The sequence below is a fragment of the Takifugu flavidus genome, chromosome 7 (assembly GCF_003711565.1).
Source record: "Takifugu flavidus isolate HTHZ2018 chromosome 7, ASM371156v2, whole genome shotgun sequence".
Taxonomy (NCBI): domain Eukaryota; kingdom Metazoa; phylum Chordata; class Actinopteri; order Tetraodontiformes; family Tetraodontidae; genus Takifugu; species Takifugu flavidus.
In genome coordinates, this window is record NC_079526.1 from 9104034 (window position 1) to 9123400 (window position 19367).

Genomic DNA, 19367 nt, shown 5'->3' on the forward strand with positions numbered 1-19367 from the left:
AAATTCAGACTTCTACAGTCAAACGAAAGCATGACAGCTAATAATTCTACATTATTTTATTACTTTGCTCACCTTTGGGCTTTGGAACAACCAGAAGATGGGCTGATGTCCTCTCCTCCCCAACCACAAATGCCACAGTGCCCGTCTCCTCGGGTGTCGTCATGGAGAGGACCAGCCGATGCTGACGACCCTGGCACATCATCTGGTTCATTTCGTTCCTCTGTAAGGGGCTAGAGCCGAGCCACCAGACCCCCTCGGCCTCTGCGTGAGTCAGCTCACATACAAACGTGGCATCTTGGCCCGCTGTCACAGTGATATCCTGTAGCGCTGTAAGAATCCGCACGCGCTCTGTGGAGGAAGAGGAGGCTATATACAGCTGGTAGTTTAGAACTGGAGATGGAATGAGATGTTTTCTTGTTTTTTTACAGAAAGGTGTGAGCCCATGCTCGCCATTTTAGTCATGCTGTATTCTTCACGTTGACAGAATTAACAAAATACAACTGATGGTAAAAGTGGCTGGAAATATTCACCCACCTCTCACAACCAGCTTAGCAGTGGTCTTCTTGCCTCTGCTGATACAGCAGAACTCTCCAGCATCCTCCAGTTGCAGTTTCCTGATCTCTAAGGAGTGTCTGGTGCCTTCCTTCTTTAAAATGTAGCGTCCTCCATCCTCTAACACAATGTTGTCCTTCTTCCAAGTCACAGGGACATTAGCACTGGAAACTTCACAAGAGAGAAGCACGGGTTTTCCTTCCATCACAGCTTGGCTCTCCAGCTCCTTCTCAAAGTACACGGATGCTGCCGCTGGTTAAGGAAGAAACAGGAAAAGTGTGACAAAACTTCAGGACTGAAAACAGCCAGATGAGCAACGGAATAAAGAGTTGAATACCTCTGACGTTTACTTCAGCCGTTGTCTTTTGCTCCCCAAAGACGCAGCTGTACTCTCCGACATCCTCGGGCTGGATGTTTCTGATGTGCATCTCGGCTATATTCCCTCCGAGTGTCATCTGATAGCGACCTCCTTGACAGAGCTCATTTTCAGACTTAAACCACTGCACAGGCACGCCGGTCCTGGATAGCTCACAGCGCAGGGACACGTTGCCGCCCTCTGGAGCCTCCTGGTTCTTCAGACCCGTCTTGAAAGAGAGGGGGATTGCTGGGAAAAAATGTGTTTGTTACCTGATCTGTTCATGAAAGATGATTAAAGAACAAATGAGTGTATGGCTCTCCCTTACGTGTTACTGTGATGTTGGCTGAGGTTTTAACGTCACCATAGTTGCAGCTGTAAAGTCCACTGTCCACCAACTGTGTGTTTTTGATGGTCAGCTCCATGATGCTGTTTCGATTCCTAATTTGATACTTAAAGTTGTTCTGAAGCTGCTCTTGTCCTTTCCTCCACTGCGCAGCAAGGCCCGGCTTGGACAGCTCACAGCTCAGTGTCACACTCTTCTCCTCCTCCACCTGCTGGCTCCTTAACTTTGTCTTGAACATGATGGGAGGAGCTATGAGGACAATAACACAGGTTATTTTCTGATAGAACATGCTTGTAGATGTTCTTAAGCCCCATATGAGCTTTTTATCTGACCTCTGACAGTGAGCTCAGCTGTCGATTGGCTGTCACTGGTCTTACAGGTATACTTCCCAGCATCGCTCTCCTCTATGTTGTTGATTGTCAGTTGACTGAGACGGCCTTCTAGCCTCATCTCATATTTGTACCCAGGTTTAAGGATGACTCTTCCTTTCCTCCAGTCCACTGGCGCTCCGGGTTTGGAGAGCTCACAGTTGAAAACAGCACTATCTCCCTCCTTCACTACCAAGTTCTCCATCTCTTGTTTGAAGGTTATAGGTAATGCTGAGAACAATGACAATACATTTCAGAAAACTGCTTATTTTCCACTTCTAAAACAGAGCTGGAGCCATAAACCTACCTCTCACTTTAATCTCAGCCGCCGTGACAGCTGTACCAACAGAACAGCTGTACTCCCCACCATCCGCAAGAGTCACTCCCCTTATCGACATCTCTGCCGCTCTGCCCTCTTGTCTCATCTGATATTTTTCTCCCTCCTGGAGGAGCTGAGCCTCTTTCCTCCACTCCACCGGAACTCCGGCTTTAGAAAGCTCGCAGCGGAGCGTCACAGAACCCTCCTCCACAACTTCCTGGTTCTTCAACTTTTGCTTGAAAGTGATTGGGATTGCTGACGGGGGCATAAAGTCAATGAGACGTGCAGATTTCCAGTATACTGACGCGGTTTTAATGTGATGACTCTCACCAGTGATGATGATGGTGGCAGAAGATTTGACTTCAGCACAAACACAGCTGTATGTGCCGCTGTCCTCAGGCTGGCTCTTCCTAATGACAAGCTCCAGCATGGAGCCACTCTGTTTCATCCGGTATTTCTCTCCGTCGCTCAACACTTTCTCTCCTTTCTTCCACTCTATTGAAGCGCCTGCTTTTGAGATCTCACAGCGAAGTTTGACTTCGTTGCCTTCCTGCACCTGAATGTTTTTCAGCTCTTGGAGGAATTTGATGGGCCACTCTGGAAAAGCCCAAGAGACGTGAAGCATAAACAGCCACGACTGACAGGGCCAGGGTGTAAACAAAGGTGTGTAACAACTCACCTTTTACAGTGATCACGGCTCTCGTTGCCTGTTCTCCACACACACAGCTGTACTCTCCGCTGTCGCTGACACTGAGGTCGAGGATCTTCATCTCCACCTGCAGCTCTTTTTTCCTCACCTGATATTTGTCTCCATGCTTTAGCAGCTCTCCTCCTCTCCTCCACTCCACCGAAGAAGCAGCTTTGCTGAGCTCACAGTGCAGAATCACGCTGTTGCCCTCCATCACTTCCTGGTTGATGAGAGGCCGTCTGAAAGTCGGTGGTAAGCCTGTCAAAAACACGCAATTAAAGAGTTAAACACGATGCATTTACCCAGTAACTGCAAATGAAATAGATACGTTCTCTTCCATTGATTCATTTACATTTACAGTACCTTTTTCTGCTCTATTGCTTTTAAAGTATCCCATAAAACCAATAGTAAGCTAAATAACGTAACATTACTAAAGTAGGATTTATATATAATAAATAATATTATAATAAACGGATTTATTTCAAATTGCTTTTTAATGTGACGTCTCACCATGAACAGTGAGCTCAGCGGTTGATTGGCTGTCATTGGTCTTGCAGGTGTATTTCCCAGCATCACTCTCCTCCACACAGTTGATCAACAGCTTCACAAAACAGCCTTCCTGCTTCATCTCAAACTTCTCTCCTGGTGTCAGGACGACTCGTCCTTTCCTCCATTCCGCCTGAGCTCCGGGTCTGGAGAGCTCGCCACAGAGAACCCCGCTGTCCCCTTCCTTCACCGCTATGTTCTGGACTCCTCGTTTAAAGGTCACAGGGAGTGCTGGTGCAGGGATATTTAAAATTTGTTATCGATGCATTCATCTGTCAGCAAAGCAGGTTTGGCTGCTATGAACTTACCCTTCACTCTGACTTCAGCCGAGGTTTTCTCGTCTCCGGCGATACAGCTGTACCTCCCTGCGTCCTCTGCCTGGACACTGTGGACGGTCAGCTGAGCCGTCTTCCCTTCCACCTTCATCTGATACTTTCCTGGGCACATCCCTTCAGACAGCAGCTGGGCATCTCTCTTCCACTGCACCGGCACCCCTTTCTTCGACAGCTCGCAGCTCAGGCTGACGCTGCTCCCTTCCTCAGCGTCCTGACTCTTCAGGCTCACTTTAAATGTAGCTGGAACAGCTGTAGGAACAAACAAGGTTATTTACAGTTATTTACAGGTGGGTGCTGCTGTATGCTTCACGTAGGGAACATACCAACAACTTTAACAGTAGCCTTTGTCCGCTGATCCCGACACGCGCAGGTGTAGACGCCGCTGTCCTCCGGATCGACGTCTCGGATGGTCAACTCCAGGGTCGTCTCCCTCTGCCTAATGTGGTACTTGTCCCCATTTTCTAAAAGATCTCCAGCACGTCTCCATTCCACCGGGATGCCAGGCTTGGAGATCTCACAGTACAGCGTGATATTGTTGCCTTCCTCCACTTGTACATTTTTTAGCTTCTGTTTGAAGGTGACAGGAAGAGCTGAAAGACACAGCGACATCACTACAAATCAACCCACGTGTGTTGTGGCTGGACCTTTAAAAATGACTTCAGTTATAACAACTGATAGCAGGGATTTTAGTGAGAGCACATGAGAACTCTCTACCGTTAACAGTCAGAGTTGCAGTGGTCTCTACGGTTCCACAGACGCATGTGTAAATATTGCTGTCATCAGGTTTTGCATCCAAGATCCGCAGCTCCAACAGAGTGTCTCTCTGCCGCATCTGATACTTCTCTCCACCTCTGATGACCTCATCGCCTCTCTTCATCCATTCCACGCTGTGGCCCACTTTTGACAGCTCACAGCGGAAAACCGCGACGTTGCCTTCCTCGATCTGCACGTTCTTCAGCTTCTGCTTGAAGGTGACTGGGAGGGCTGGTACCAATATGGAGACATTAGCAACAACTTAGCTGTTTTGGACCTTTCCCCCAATTTTTCTATTTTTTAATATCTGCGATTCTCAGAGGTTTCTAAGAAAAATATAAGTTAAACATCAGATCAAAACAGGTGCAAGCACTTCAAACATAAGTGTGATAATACCACTTTTTGGATTAAGGTGGAGCCAAACTCAACATCTTATCCTACCGGTGATTTTGACATTGGCTGACGTCTTCTGGTCGGCGCACACGCAGCTGTACACTCCGCTGTCCTCGGGCACTGGCTTCCATATAAGGAGCTCTAAGGTGGTCTCTCTTCGCCTTATCTGGAACCTGACCCCATTCTTTAACGGCTCGTCTCCTTTCCTCCATTCTACTGGAATTCCAGGTTTGGACAGCTCACAGCGGAGGACAACGTTGCTTCCCTCCTGCGCTTGAATATTCCTCAACTGCTGTGTGAATGTGGTGGGGATAGCTGCAAGACAAGTCACTGTGGACTCATTTTGGGGAGTCATTAGGTGCGTTAAAGAAAGAAATGAATCTCATACCATGAACTTTGAGGCTGGCTGTAGTGCGGTGATCTCTACACTGACAGGTGTATTCTCCTGAGTCTTCGGGATGAAGGTTTTGAATGGTCAGAGAGATGACAGTCTTCCTCTGTTTCATTAAGTATTTATCTCCGGGCCTGATGCTCTCATAACCTTTATTCCAGAGGAAATGGACGCCAGGCAGAGAGTATTCACAGGTCAGAGTTAAAGTCTCTCCCTCCCTGGCCTCCACACTCTTCAGAGGCTGTGTGAACTCTGCTGGGATGGCTAAAATAGGAAAAAACAACCATTTAATGCTGTGGATTTCTATAGTCTCACATCTATCTGATGTTTAAGGAAGGGCACTAGAAGGCAGAAGTGGTTCTGCAGTTCCAGTCAGTTTCCGCTATACCTTTGACAGTTACTACAGCCCTGGTTGAAACAGAGCCGGCGCTGCACTCATAGACTCCGCCATCGTTGCGGCCAACCTCCCGGATTGTCAGCCGGGCCTCGCAGCCAGACCGACTGGTGAAATACCTCGAGGAGTTCCACATCAGGCAGCCATCTTTGTACCATCGGATGTGACACGGTTTGGAGGTCAGGCAAGACAAAATCAAGCCACCTCCTTCGATGGCCTCACAGTCTTCCAGCGCTTTAATGATGGTGGGACGCCTCTCTGGAAATACGTGTAAATAAGCGCAATTCAGATCGAAACAATCAGACAAAAGCTGCTGGAGAGTCTCACCTCTGACGAGCAGCGAGGCGTATGATCTTTTATCCCCTGCAGAAAATGAAATAGTGCCGGTGTCTTTGCGGGCAAGCTGCCTGAACGTGAGGACATGGTACCCTCCAGCCAACAACTGGATCTCATTGAGTTCATTGGTGTATAACAGAGTCTCGTCCAGATACCATTTGACATCGCTGTAGTCGCTGGGGCAGATTCTACACCGGAACGTGACCGTGTCACCCTCGAGACACTCGACATCCTCTAACTCATCCAGGATGAACACCGTCTGACCTGATAGCAACACAGAAAAGAGTGCGTATTTCAACATTTCAACACAAGTCCATCCGGGGGAGGACCACGACGTATTGCTGTAAGGCGGCCGGTCCCACCCTGCACGGTCAGCTGCGCTCGGCTTTGCATGGTGCCAACATCACATATGTAAATGTCGGAGTCGGATTTCTCCAGGCTGTTGATTGTCAGCGACAGCATCACTCCCTTCTGTCTGATGACGTACTTCCTGCTGGACCTCAGTTCCAACATGCCCTTCAGCCATTTCACCCGCTTGGCTGGACGCCTGGTCTCGCACTCCAGGGTCACTTTGGCCTTTTCTTCGGCCCGTGAGTCCTTCAGCTCCATCGCGAAGGTATGCTGGAGTTCTGACAGGAGGTTTGGAATGAGGCATAACTGTAAAACCAAAGAAGACCACAGTGTTGCAGGAATCTACCTCTGATCTCCACTTTGGCCCGTGAAGCGACGCCATCTGCCTCGCAGCAGTAATCTCCAGAGTCCCTGATCGTTGCGTTCCTGATCACCAGCTTCGCCTGGTTCTTCGCAACACTCATCTCATACTTTGGGCTCTGCCGGATCAAATGGCCATTTTTCAGCCAACGAATGGTGACGTCCGTCTTGGTGATCTCACAGCTCAGCTCAGCGTCCTCGCCCGGCACTGCCTTGACGTTAAGTAGATCTTTGAAGATGTGAACGGGTTTTTCTAAAAGACAGGAGATGAATTTTATGCCCAAAATTCACTCGATTCCTTTTTCCTGTGAGAGCCAAATATTTACCTTTGACAAAAAGCATGGTCCTACATGTGAGGTCTTTTATTGTGAAGACGATGTCTCCAGCGTCGCTCAGCAGTGCATCCTTTATTGCCAGCCTGTACCTGCGGCCGTTGTTGACCACCTGGACGTGGCCGTCGGTATCCACGACCTGGCCGTTTATCGTCCAGCGGGGCTGATCGTCAACATCGTGGGAGAGGTGGCAATCGAACGTGCAATTCTCCCCTTCCAGGACCGACACAGTCTTCAGACGCTGCACTATCGTGATGTGTAAGTCTGTGGATGTAAATTAGACAGAAGCAAAATGGGGAATCTTTGTGATTCTACACTTCCAAAAGAAGAAAGTGCATTTATTCCATCAGCGAGTGACCAAGAGCTGCTCTGGAATCACTCACCGTGGACAGTGACTTTAGCCTTGGTCTGACTGGTGCCGAGGTCGCACGTGTACTGTCCCGCGTCGTCTTTGCTCAGGGAGTGGATGATCAGTGCCAGGGTGTTGCCAAACTGCAGAAGCTCATGTTTATCATCAGGGGTCAACACTAAACCATCTTTCCTCCACACAGGGGTCGCTGTCTCCTTGGAGATTTCACAGTGCAGACAAACATCCCCTTGTTCTTCTCCTACAGCGTCCTCCAGAGACTTCAGGAACACAGCCGGTCGCTCTGGAGTCAAGATCCACCAAAAACATTCCTAACCATGTGCACAATTCTCAGAAACAACTGCACAAATCTGACCAGGTAAAGGCTGGTACTCATACACCTGCTGACCTTTGACCTTTAACAAGGCGCTCTCAGACAGGAGACCTGCTTTGAAGGTGACCCTGCCCACTTGTGGACGCAGCTTCTTGATTGTGAGGCTGTGCATGGTGCCCATGTGCTGGATCCTGTTGATGGCGTTGGAATAGAGGCGGACGTTGTTGAGGAGCCACTCGGCGTTGGCGACCACGAAGTTCAGCTCGCATGAGAAGGTGGCGCAGCCGTCCTCCTCCACCTCCACTGGCTCAAGGTGCTTAACCAGCTTCAGTGTTCGCACTATGATAAAAGGGGGAAAAAAGGATCTAGTTGACAAAGCTGCCCCCCCCCCCCCCACCCCCCCACACACACACACACACAGGCCACGTTCCTCCTACCTTCCACCTTAACCTGTGCGGTGCTCTGTGAGCCGCCAGCAACACAGCGGTATTGTCCTGAATCCATCCCTGTCAGGCCGTGAATGGTCAGCTCGGCTCGGTGTCCTTCCCTCTTCATGCTGTACTTGTTTGAGGTTTTCAGCGCCGTGCGGCCTTTAAACCACCGCACCACCCTGGGAGAGGGCATAAACCCGCAGCTCAGGGTGGCAGAGCTGTTCTCCTTCGCGTCAGTATCTTCCAAAGGGTGGGACACCTGCAGGGGTCTCTCTGCATTTAAAGAGGAGGCGCCGATCAAGACTGAACCGATCAAACTGTACTTGGTTGTTTCCCAGGAAACTCACCCTTTACAGTCAGTTGAGCAGTGGAACGACTCTTTCCAGCCACAAAGACCACAGGGCCGCACATGGAGCTCTCAGTGGAGGTCAGACAGAGGCTGTGCACGGTGCCCTTCCTGTTGATGTTCACCGCAGCACTGGGCTCTAGGACCTCTCCATTCAGGGTCCATCTGGGTGGTCTTCCTGATTTTAGGCTGGTCTCCACCTGGAACAGTGCTGGCTCCGGCTCCATCACCTCCACAGAGCTCATTCCTCGCACTATGCTGATAGCCTGCTCTACATGTACAGCCACAACACACATCACCTCTGCTGACACGAAGCTCAGTGTGTACTGGCCACGTGACTGCAGCCACTGGAAATGACATCATTACTGTAAGGTATCTCACCCTCCACGAGAAGCTGACAAGACGTTTGGTCGTCTCCTGCATCACAGGTGTAGGTGTCCTCATCTGATGAGCAGATGTCATCGATGTACAGCTGCCTGTAGACGTCCTGGTTGATTACCTGGTACTTCTTACTGGGAAGGAGCTCCTTCCTGTTCTTGTACCACTTGACCTGAGCATTGGGCCGTGACACCTGGCACTCCAGGAGCCCTCGGTGGCGATACATGGCGATCTTGACCCTCAGAGGTCGCACTATTTGGACCGGCAGCTCTGGCAGAGGACACATGAAGCCGATGCGGTCGGAACTCCGTCCATCAATGAAACTGAAAGATCTGCCAGCTCACCTTTGACCGTGAGAGTAGCGTAGGAAGAGACGCGCTCTGCCGTGAACCTGATCTCCCCGGCATGTTCTGGCCGGACCGATTTGAAACACAGCGTGTGTGTTCTACCTGCGGTCAACACATATCAAAACATCAAAAGGTAAGTTGCAAGTTGGCCGGGTGCACCCGCTGCGATCCTGCGTGCGCCTGTCTCTCACCCTGGTGTCTGATCTTGATTTTGTCCCCCGGTCGAATCCTGCAGTCGTCTCTGTACCACCGACCATCCACATCGACCTGGTTGACCTCGCAGAGAAAGTTCACAGTCTGGCGTTCCCTCGTGTCCACATCCTCCAGCTCCTTCACGATGTAGATGTCTCGAGCTGGAAGATATTCGAACCGTCACCGCGGCCTCGTGTTCAGCGCGAGGACATATTTTCATGGTGTCATAAATCAGTAAAATGGATTGTCAAGGTCACCAGACGCCATCTTACCTCTGACGCCGAGTCTGCCCGAGGTCTGAAGGCCGTCAGCCTGAAAGCAGTACAAGCCTGCGTCTCCCAGGGTTACCCTTTTCAGGATGAGGGAGTGTTTCTTCCCGTGTGTGCTGATGCAACAGCTGGGCTTTGACCTCAGCTGCGTCCCGTCTCTGGTCCACACGCCGGCGACGTAGGCCACGCTGAGCGTCACCTCGAAGGAGCAGCTCTCACACTCAGACACCTCCGCGTCCTCCAGTCCCTTTACCACCTGCAGGTGATTCTCTGACACACACATTTTGGTTCTTTTAAAACTAAACCTCTGTGGAATCCACAAGAGCGCGTCAGAGGAGAGCTTACTTGCGGCAGCAACTTTCCCTGGATGTTTACTGTCGCCCATGCCTCTTGATCTTCTCCCAGTGAGACGGGTCAAACTCGACTGTCACAGTTGTCACGGGGGGGTGGGGCGGGGGGGCTAGGACGAAACGATGAATAAGACAGAGACAATGCAATCAAAAGATGGGAATAAAATGCCTCCCGTGACTGTTCCTGTGAACTCCTGATGACACAAAATGGCAGCGTGGCCAAAATGGATACACCGAGCGTCGCCCCGAGTTAATCCCAGAGACGGCGCGCCAGTCCACCTCAGTAACGAGGAGCGCCGTCACCTCACATGCCTGAGCTCAGCACCACAGATATAGCCTCAGCTGCGGTGCCACCTCCAGGAGGCTGCAAACCGAGCCGAGAAGCAGCCTTAAAAGACAAATAAGCCAGTCACTCAACTGCCTGAGGAGATCCGTCTAAGGCCGCTCTTTATTACAGTCGTTAGGCACGAGGTCGACAAAGTAGCTAAACAAGAGAGTCATTCTTTCTAAATTTATATTCCATGATGCGTCACCTGGCCTGTCATCTAGCGATGGTACTAACAGAAGAGAAAGGGAGACGCGTTCAACAATTACACAGAAGAATCTCCTCGAAAGTGTGAGCCCACGTGCACCCACCTTCAACTGAAGTCTGCACCTTTTGCACAAAGGGTGATAAAAAAAACAACCCTCCTAGACGGTTAAAAGCTCCAACATGGCGAGGGTCTTGAGTCTTCTCCCAGGTCTGTCAGGAAAAGCACGTCCATGTCTGCAGCCTCTGTCCCGTTCTCCGAAGCACGCAGCCTATAATGCTTCTTTTTTTTCTCGTGTTGATGGAGCGTGGTGCTGAACAGCTGACATATCTCTCCCCACACACTAACCTCCAAAATAGACTTCTGTAATTCGGAGGGCAAAGATAGCTTTGGATTTAATGGTGCGAGGCCACTCAACATCCAGCATCAGTACCACAGTCAATGTCTGAACAGCCGGATCAACGTGTTTGATGGTTTTTCAATAGGACGACTGAGAGACTAGATGGGTGAACTCACCCAGGAGTGAAGGTTAACCTGGAGTAACGCGTGCACGAAGGGGTCTCCGGGATGTGTGTGTGCTGTTCTATGCACCGCTCCCAAAGAGAGAGAGCGTACTCCATAAACTAGAGTTAAACTACAACTGTCAGTCTGCTTAACCTCAGGTTAGACGGATCAAAATTCACAGAGGTCTCCAGGGAGTTTCCACCACTGCAGCAGCCAGAAGGTCAAACATTAGACCCTTCTGAGAGAGACAGTTCCTCTCTTAAACAACCCGTTAGACGTCCCCACAGGCAGAGACAGTGGGTTCATCCACTTAGCTGAGCTCTCCGTAATGGCACATATGAGGAAATATTCCATAAATGTGAAGAGATTTCACAAATTAACCCAACAGAAATGTGTTTCAGATCAAAATTCCTCTGCTGGATTATCTTTTAGCAGAGGTTTTTCTTTGTTTCAAAGGCTGAAACAGAGTTCTCATGACAGCAGCACAGAGCAAAGTCGGTGCCATTGTGTTTGCTTCAGCTTGACGGACAGCTCCATGTGGGATAATCTCTGTGCCGTCACAAAAACAACTCCTCGGTCAGAGGAGGACCGCGGCCTGCAGAGGTCCACCGCTCTCCTTTTACACACGTGGACGTGCACGCAAGTGTGCTTGGGAATTTTAAGTGGAAAGGGAGAGAAAAGTGAAAACAACACCTGAAGAAGATTTGCGTGCACATCTGTAAAAGACAGCTGCAGGCATTTGGATGAGCCGTTTCATGGACGTGGATCAAAACACCGAAAGGTCACAAATCTACTGTCTTACCACAGTTGAAATGTGGACATTCACGTGCACGGACCGTCTAAATATAGATTAATGTTAAAGGAACCGAGGCAATGTGAGGATGTGCTGAGTGAATCCAGAACTTGTCAAAACAGCTGAACACTCTGCCTAAGCCTGTGTATCCTTGTTTGGAACAGACGCACGCACCCGTGCATGAACGTGCACAGCAAGATTAAACAACACACTAAGTCGTTACAGTAATGCTTGTATTTATGGGCTTCTCTGTGGTCCAAAACTTGCATCTCTTTAAATCAGTTGCTAATTTAATGCTACAGCCAACAAGAATGCTAATGTAAAAAGACCTCGGTGTAACAATGCCCTGCCAAAATTCAAAATGTTCACAATTATGATGCTCACACTGGATCAGATTTTGACATTTGATACATTGATGATGACCTACTGCTTTCGTTGAGGCTAAATATAATGGTTGCAGCAGGACAAGGAGGGCGAACGCTCCGCTGATATTGGGAAACACCACCCAAGAGGATGCACAAGGATTTTTCCCAAGGCTTTTATTCGTTTCTTCTATTTCATTGTATTTATTTAAACTGGTAAGAATGTTAAATGCTGTTTTAAGGAGCCACGCTGTCACGGTATGCTAATGAGAGCACTGTCAGGTTAAAAACTCCAGCCAACAGGCAGCCAGCAGCGAAACAACCTCACACGTCCTTGACTACAGCAAATGTATGCATATCTAATTACAGCGTGGCCTTGGGTCCGAGCCTCTCAGATCAGTTTTTTTTCCACACATATGTTGCCTCTGCATATCGGGACGTGTATATATTTGTTCCACTACAAAAATATTCTCTGCAGAAATTAACAATGGATGAGTCAGTTTTAATTGTACCTAATACTTGTCGAAGTCCCAGTGATTGTGTGTGTGTGTGTGTGTGTGTGTGGTGTGTGTGTGTGTGTGTTTATGCGTGCGTTTATCTGAAAAAATACACATCATCAAGCTGTACTAGGCAGTTTTCCGTGTCAACTGGATTGTTTTATGTTTGTTTGTTTGCTTGTTTTTTACAGTCCAGTTGACACAGAAAACTACCTTGGATAACTGTGACCTGGATGATTGAGAATCTACACAGACATCATCAAGCTCTCTGATCACCGTGTATTGATGGAAAGAAATCTCATACACCTGTATTAATAACCTAAAATAGAATTCTCTGCGGTCTGAATTACAATGTTCAAAAGTACTAAATTGATAGTTTAATGCATCAACTTCAAATGAAATGACGCTGAACAATTTCGGCCTTTCCGTGTTACTCACCTGTGTCCTCTCACCTGTGTAACAGCGAGCGTTAGCAACAAGCTAACTCAACCCAGCTCTCTGTTGCGTTCACTGACAATCTGTAAAGACGCGGCCATGCACCGTATCAGAATGGTGAGAGTACTTGGATAGTTGCGTATGCACTATTTAAGTTTAAACATTAATGTAATGTTTAATAATTGATATGTTCCTCAATCACAACGTCGGACTGCCCCTGGTGGTTGGATGTAGTATAGGTCATAAGGTCACAGCGGCAGTAGAAAAACACATTTCAATTCCTTGCAAAGTTGTTATTTTTCTTATTTAGAGGGATGTACAGGGGAAATTTGACAAATATGTAGAACAATAAATAAAGTAGATAAAAGCAAGTATTAACAGAACTTTAAAGCACAAACCAACAAAAAAATAGCATTTCGCATAATAATTTTAATGGGAACAATTAAATTTATTTTTTCTTCTTTGGAGCTTTGGCTTCCACAAGTGGCTCGTCGTCGTTCCCAGTAGCAGCTTTAGCTCTCTTCTTTCCCATGGGTGTCTTTGTGTACCAGTTCTGATGAGATCACAGATAACATTTAAAAATAATAATAATAATAATAATTCAATAAAGTCAACAGCCCGTGTCCTATAAATGACCGACATACCTTAAAAGCCTCTTCTTCTTCCTGAAAAATGGGATCGATCTTGGCTAAAGGAGCAACGAACTCAGCGGCGGTCAGTGGTTTGGTCTCCTGCTGGGAGATGCGATGCTTGGTGACAACGCTCTGGATGACCTGGACCATGTGACCTGGGGTGTAGCCATCAGACAGCTTAGCAAGAGAGCTGAGATCCAGCGCCGCCGTTATTACCCCTCCCTGTTTTTGAATAAGTTTCTTCCACAAAACTAGAAAAAAAACAGTTTCCAAAATATCACAATTTATATCGCGATTTAAAAAAAAAAAGAAATAGATAAAAATGTCTCCCCTACTGCATCTGGAGCCGTAGTCTGGTCGTGGGATGAGGATTATTTTGCTGTACATTTTGCAAAAGGACTTGATTTCAGCACTTTGTGGGTCCTTGGTTGTCCCCACGATCAGGACGCGGTCCTCGCCTTTGATCAGCTTGAGGGACTTGAGCAGATCTTTCTTCAGGCGTTTAGGGTCCAGCTGCACACAAACACACAACAGCCACCTGAATAACAACATAGTGAACAGAACGTGCAGCGTTTACTCCTCTTTCTACTACCTCTTTCTCTTCCTTCGGGACTTTCTTGTAAAAGATTTTCTCGGCGTCTTCGATACATATCACCGACGGCTGCAGCAATTTGGCCACCTGCAGCAAACATTGACTTATTCAGCCGTCTCCTTCAGTGGTTTGTGTCAACGATGACGTTACCTTGAACACCATGTGAAGCATCATGGTGAGGCCAGCCTTGCCTGGGTACTTTCCTGCTGTGTTCAAGGGGGACAAATCAAACAAAGCGGCGCCTGTTTCCTGGCAGATGGCGTGGACCAACATCTTCTTCCCCACACCTGAGGGCCCTGCCAGCAGGATGGCTTTTATGAGAGGAGCCTTCTCATGTATCGCCTGAGAGCCTACAGACAGCACACACGTCTCTTTATATCAAATAACATTTCATGGGTGCTTGTTTTGAATGTGCGTCGTACCTAGTGGTAAAACTGCATACAGGGACACGACCTGCCTCACGTCTGATAATGAAGGCATGGGCTCAGTGTCGTTTTGCCTGAGCGTAGTCCCAAGGTAGCTGTAATCACCTGGGCACAGAGCAGACCGTGCGTTAACGCTCACGCGCCAGCAGGGGGCAGCACATGTCTCCAAACGCAGCAAAGTGAAAGCATTTCAGTGGATTTGAGTGGCACAGATTCACTATAAAGCTGCAGAAATATACACTCCTACCTAAGAACTCCTGTATCCTGTGATTGTTTGGCAGTTTCAACAGGCGCTGCTGCACCAGCTCTTCACACAGAGACTCAAGAGTCCTGAGTAAGAGGAAGACGTTATTTGACGAACCATGAACTTCATTTATCTTTACGTGGACACCTCACCTGTCAGAGGTCAAGTCTTTTTCCTTTTTCTTCTTCTTGCCACTTTTAGCTCCTTTCTTTTTCTGTAGAGTGAAATGAACACCCACAGAGAGTAATCAACATTACCTGTCCCCGACCAGGTAAGTCCTTCTGTAAAAGCTTCTCTACCTTAGCCGTTCCTTTGCCACCCTTTTCTTTGTCCACCACCAGCTTCAGTTTTGCCAGCTCCTGTCTCATCTCTTCATCTACCTGATGACACCAGCAAAGGTGAAACACCCGCGCTGGATTAGACATTCAAGGGTCTCATTTAAAGTCTTGTTTCCTGCTGGACTGGTTGCGAATCACCTGTTTTCTTATCTCTGCTTCAACGACCTTCCTCTGCTCCTCTTTCATCAGCTCCACATCGTGTCTCTGGTTGAAGTTGGTCTGCTCGTTGCGGCACTTCCAAAAATCTAAAATAAAAAGAGCCACCACCCGAGATCAAGCCGAGCTTGTGAATTATTGACTGACACTATTAGAGTTTTCCTAAAAGCTGCTTTAATTCGAGGAGATTTTTTGGTGATTCTGTGTCCCACCTGTGTAGTTGCTCTGAGCCTCTTTCAAGTCTTTCAGGAATGCCGACGGCAGCATCGTTAAGCCCGGAATCTCATTCTGGGGGTCAGAATACAGGGTTCCTGAGGTTTTTCAGCAGTTTTCATCTCACATGGTGGACAGAATTGAACCCATTTTCCCTTATTCCTTTTTCTTTTTTAATTTTTGAATCATATCAACAGAATTCCCCAAACCAACAAGTGTGTTTACTAGCGAGTCTTTACTTCGTCATCTATCAGACTGTCCACCGCTGGTGTTTTCTCAGACTCCTCCTCTTCCTTTGCAGCCAGTTCTTCTATTAACTAAAAACAAAATCAGGAAACTTCATGTTATTTTCCTAAAAATGGGAAAAAAATGTCACCATGAGCCGTACTGTGTGCTACCTGCTGGGGGTCCTTGTTGACAAAAAGAGGGGCGGAGCCTCCGTCTTCTTCACAGGGGTATTCTGGGAACGTCCCCACAGTGTCTCTGTACAAAGACCAGATGAAAGGCAGATGTAGAATTGTTTCTGTTTTCTGCTGACTGTGTCGAAGCGCGTGGGCAGGAACCACCAGCCTGCTCACCGACACTCAAGGAACCACTGTCGGATTTGGTCTTTCATGGTCTTGCTGATGTCCAGACCCTCGACGTCCTTCAGCTGTTTTATTAGAGACTCTACGGTCTTCTGATAGTCCTCCTCATACTCCTCCCGCGTCAACCGTGTTTTATCTTCATCGTCCTGGGCAGCGATTTCTGAAGGGAGAGGCTTTTGGTATTTTGGATCCATGGCCTAATGGGGGAAGTGAGCACATAACCCTTTAAGATTAAAGGCAAGAGCTCAGTGGGGGTAGATTTATCCACACTGGCACAATTCCCTCACCATTCCAAGAAAGATCATTTCTTCCTCACGAGCTATCCGGGTCTTCCTCCTCTGTATGAAGCCACGCCAGACCTGCACAGGACCCAGAACTTTGAGAATCAAAGGGAAGCTGGACACAGGAAGGAGCTTGTTGGATGGTTTTTAGAAACCTTCTGAATGCAGACTGCAGCTCGCTCTGCAACATCAGCTCCAGGGTCATCGGTCCTGTACATCCAGTTCATGTTCCTGCTCTCCCTATTTAATTTCGCCCTCAGACGCCCTTGGCGAGCCCTCTCTGCTATTTGGATCACCTTCACAGCCTCCTCAAGACTCATTGTTGGTGCATTTATTGGCTTGGTTGTAGAAAATAAACATCAAAACATTGGTCTGTTTTAACCAAATAATAATTAATGCATTCTTTATTTTTTTATATGTCAATTTACCTCCTGACTCCGGCTCCGGCTCCGGCTCCGGCCAACTTTAACCTTCTTTAGCATCTTCATCAACATTGCATTTCGCTCCTGCTCTTCTTTGCCACGCTCGCTGGTGAAGTACTCTGGGATGGGGACCTCGAGGTCGGCCTGCAACACAGCAACCAGAAAAATGTCAGTAGAATTCACCATCTCTGAGGAAACCCCGATCACTATTGATTCACTTGACTGCAGTTTCCCACTCACGGGCGTCAGCTTCATGTCGTGCAGAACATCATCCAGGTAATGGTACTCTGAAAACTCCGTTTCCACCATGTCGTACTTCAGCTCCAACACCCTCCCCATGACACCGTCCAGAGTCGGCCGAATGGCCCGTCTCTTCTGAGGATGGATCACCTGGTCGTACACCTTCTCCAGCTGCCTGAAGAGCTTCAGGTACCGCGTATAAAGCACCGCCACACGCTGGAAGAAGACCACCCTGTCGATCTCTGGTTCCACAGAACTCTCCAGCTGCTCTTCTTTTAGGAGACGGTTTAACTCCAGGTGAGCTTCTGCCCACATTTTATTGTACGACCTGGAATAGAAGTAGTCACATTTCCCTAACACCAACATGTAGACGGCTGCGCCGTATTGTCTTGGTTCCGAATGACATTTTAATATGTAAATAAATCCACAAATAGAACCAAGGTGGCCGAACATTTTGAACAATATCCTAAATAAGGTTTTGCAAGTGCTGTTGCATCACATGGGTGTTCCTGTACCACAATTTCAGAAATAAAAGCAGCTTATGGGGAATAAAATATAATTGACATTGAACCTGTTTACTAGCGCCTGTTTACCTCCTCCCTGCCACACAAACAGAAACTAATGGGACAGCACTATCAGTAATAAAATGTACCATTATATCATGACTCAGTTGGTCTATCTTGTCTTTTAGCAGAGGCTTGATCACCACTTTAGATGGTGTGTGAGCATACAGCTGTTTGGTAACACATGTTCTGCATGTCATGCAGAGGCACCCAATCAAGACACTTGTTTTCAATATCTTACATTGTTGTAGATTGTAATTCTTTTCTACAGATGCCGATAGTGGTTGACTTTCATTGATACCAGAGGGCAGCTGTAATACAACGTAACATATAGTTGTACTGTTATGGTGCTTTGAAACATATCTACTTTTATCATTGATCTTCAGGGCTTCTTTGACTCTTTGTAAAGTAGAGGGTTGTAATTACTTTGATGTGTCTGGGTCATCCTGTGGCAGAGTTATGATGGTACATCAAGAAAAAACTTTAAACACTGACATGAGGAGACGCACAGAACTAGTCCTGCCTTAATCCTTTTTTTTTACCCTTCAGTACACTTGCTGAAGAAACGTTCTGAGTCAAATGCAGTGGCTTCCCCCCAGTGTGACAGCAAAGAAACATTTACGACCCTGCTGTGTAAACCAGGCTGGGGTCAGCGGCGGGTTCGCGCATGCGCAGTGCGTCCCCGCTCCGCCGGGGGCGGCCGGCGGGCCTGGCCGCTATGTGGCCGCCTGTCAGTGCTTGAAACACGGCGGGAGCTCACGGCAGCACCCGCTGCTCGACGAGGCCAGTAAAAGCAGAGCGATACGTTCTCTCCCCAAAACAGTAGAAATGTCTCCTAGTGTGTCTCTAGTCTATTTTGATTCTATTTTATTTTTTGAAAAGGCGCTCATTTTTAGTTACCAAGCACGGTTAATCGGTTAACAAGCACTAAATAAGTGAATTATATACTCTTTTTTTTGCAGAGGTTTCAGCTAGAGACGTTAGAAAATGACAGATGAAATTCGCTTGTACAGACACATACATCTGCAAAAGTTTCACTTAAGTAACTGGACGCCATAATAATGTCAGAAAAAATTACCTTTGCGACATGTCTCGACACAGCAGCTCTGTCTTACTTCGGTGTTTGCTTCACAGTATCTAAACTTACAGAAAATTTGCGCTGTATCGTGTCAAACAAGAATAGCAACGCGTTTTTCTGACTGATGTTGAGCCGTCTCCATAGTAACCACCCTTCTTCCGGTGCCCGGTGCCAAAGAAAACCTTTCTTGTCCATTCTTTATTTGATCCTTTTGGTATTTTTTTATATTTCGTTTTGCTTTACAAACACAGTCGAACGATTCAAAAATTTTAAAAACAACAACAACAAACACAAGAAAAAGTCATAAAAACACAGTCACCTGGAAATAGAACGGAAGCTATCAATGAACACTGAACAAACTGTCGAAAGCGCGTCAGGAAGATGGTGACCGTGTTCTGGAGCAGAGGGACCCAGAAGAGGGCAGCACATCACCTCCCCACAGCGGGAGCCGCGACGGCCAGAAGGGCTCAACACAGTCCGATGTAAGGTGGTGGGCCTCTTCCGACAGAGCCACCGTAAACAACACAAATGAAAGTACCTTATAAAATGTTTAAAGCCGATTAAATCAATTACAGCACCTCGTATTGCACCATAAAGTCATTATTATTATTATTATTATTATTATTATTATTATTATTATTATTATTATTATTATTATTATTA

The 19367-nt window shown here is 47.6% G+C and overlaps 2 protein-coding genes across 7 annotated transcripts in view; both read right to left on the reverse strand.

Moving 5' to 3' along the window:
- obscna (obscurin, cytoskeletal calmodulin and titin-interacting RhoGEF a) overlaps window positions 1-9922 on the reverse strand; it is a 28645-nt gene extending 18723 nt beyond the window's left edge. For 3 of the 4 annotated variants that reach the window (XM_057038449.1, XM_057038451.1, XM_057038448.1), the window contains exons 1-28: window positions 9808-9922; window positions 9466-9732; window positions 9193-9354; window positions 8999-9103; window positions 8658-8924; window positions 8278-8547; window positions 7937-8203; window positions 7575-7838; window positions 7203-7469; window positions 6814-7083; window positions 6474-6740; window positions 6139-6405; window positions 5768-6040; window positions 5435-5698; window positions 5044-5310; window positions 4704-4970; window positions 4224-4493; window positions 3833-4099; window positions 3483-3758; window positions 3139-3405; window positions 2620-2886; window positions 2271-2537; window positions 1929-2195; window positions 1586-1852; window positions 1236-1502; window positions 890-1156; window positions 535-804; window positions 73-366 (exon numbers count right to left, since the gene is read on the reverse strand). In XM_057038449.1, the coding sequence (XP_056894429.1) occupies window positions 73-366; window positions 535-804; window positions 890-1156; window positions 1236-1502; window positions 1586-1852; window positions 1929-2195; window positions 2271-2537; window positions 2620-2886; window positions 3139-3405; window positions 3483-3758; window positions 3833-4099; window positions 4224-4493; window positions 4704-4970; window positions 5044-5310; window positions 5435-5698; window positions 5768-6040; window positions 6139-6405; window positions 6474-6740; window positions 6814-7083; window positions 7203-7469; window positions 7575-7838; window positions 7937-8203; window positions 8278-8547; window positions 8658-8924; window positions 8999-9103; window positions 9193-9354; window positions 9466-9732; window positions 9808-9847 (7030 nt within the window). In that variant the 5' untranslated portion in view covers window positions 9848-9922. The remainder of the gene's footprint in view (window positions 1-72; window positions 367-534; window positions 805-889; window positions 1157-1235; window positions 1503-1585; window positions 1853-1928; window positions 2196-2270; window positions 2538-2619; window positions 2887-3138; window positions 3406-3482; window positions 3759-3832; window positions 4100-4223; window positions 4494-4703; window positions 4971-5043; window positions 5311-5434; window positions 5699-5767; window positions 6041-6138; window positions 6406-6473; window positions 6741-6813; window positions 7084-7202; window positions 7470-7574; window positions 7839-7936; window positions 8204-8277; window positions 8548-8657; window positions 8925-8998; window positions 9104-9192; window positions 9355-9465; window positions 9733-9807) is intronic. The other variant, XM_057038450.1, reaches the window with a different exon arrangement.
- Window positions 9923-13344: 3422 nt separating this feature from the next.
- Window positions 13345-19233, reverse strand: zgc:153738 (uncharacterized protein LOC558115 homolog). Of its 3 annotated transcripts, none has more exons than XM_057039216.1 (19): window positions 18705-19233; window positions 17064-17391; window positions 16830-16967; window positions 16557-16739; window positions 16408-16479; window positions 16112-16317; window positions 15932-16016; window positions 15773-15850; window positions 15533-15608; window positions 15303-15409; window positions 15126-15206; window positions 14979-15040; window positions 14830-14912; window positions 14580-14687; window positions 14308-14507; window positions 14158-14244; window positions 13901-14078; window positions 13578-13816; window positions 13345-13486 (listed from the first exon to the last, which is right to left on the reverse strand). In XM_057039216.1, exons 1-19 carry the CDS (start codon window positions 18713-18715, stop codon window positions 13382-13384), a joined length of 2427 nt encoding a protein of 808 aa, XP_056895196.1. In that variant the 5' UTR covers window positions 18716-19233; the 3' UTR covers window positions 13345-13381. The 3 variants fall into 3 exon arrangements, with proteins under 3 accessions (XP_056895196.1, XP_056895197.1, XP_056895195.1); XM_057039217.1 differs by having other exon boundaries at window positions 17064-17279; window positions 18705-19232; XM_057039215.1 differs by having other exon boundaries at window positions 17064-19233.
- Between the last annotated feature and the right edge of the window lie 134 nt (window positions 19234-19367).

Coding starts and splice junctions, on each gene's coding strand:
- zgc:153738 (XM_057039215.1), bottom strand. CDS start 17,516: ATGTTCGGCCACCTTGGTTCTATTTGTGGATTTATTTACATATTAAAA. Junction 16,968..17,063: donor ACGACATGAAGCTGACGCCC/GTGAGTGGGAAA, acceptor GCTGTGTTGCAG/GCCGACCTCGAGGTCCCCAT. Junction 16,480..16,556: donor CTGCAGTCTGCATTCAGAAG/GTTTCTAAAAAC, acceptor GGTCCTGTGCAG/GTCTGGCGTGGCTTCATACA.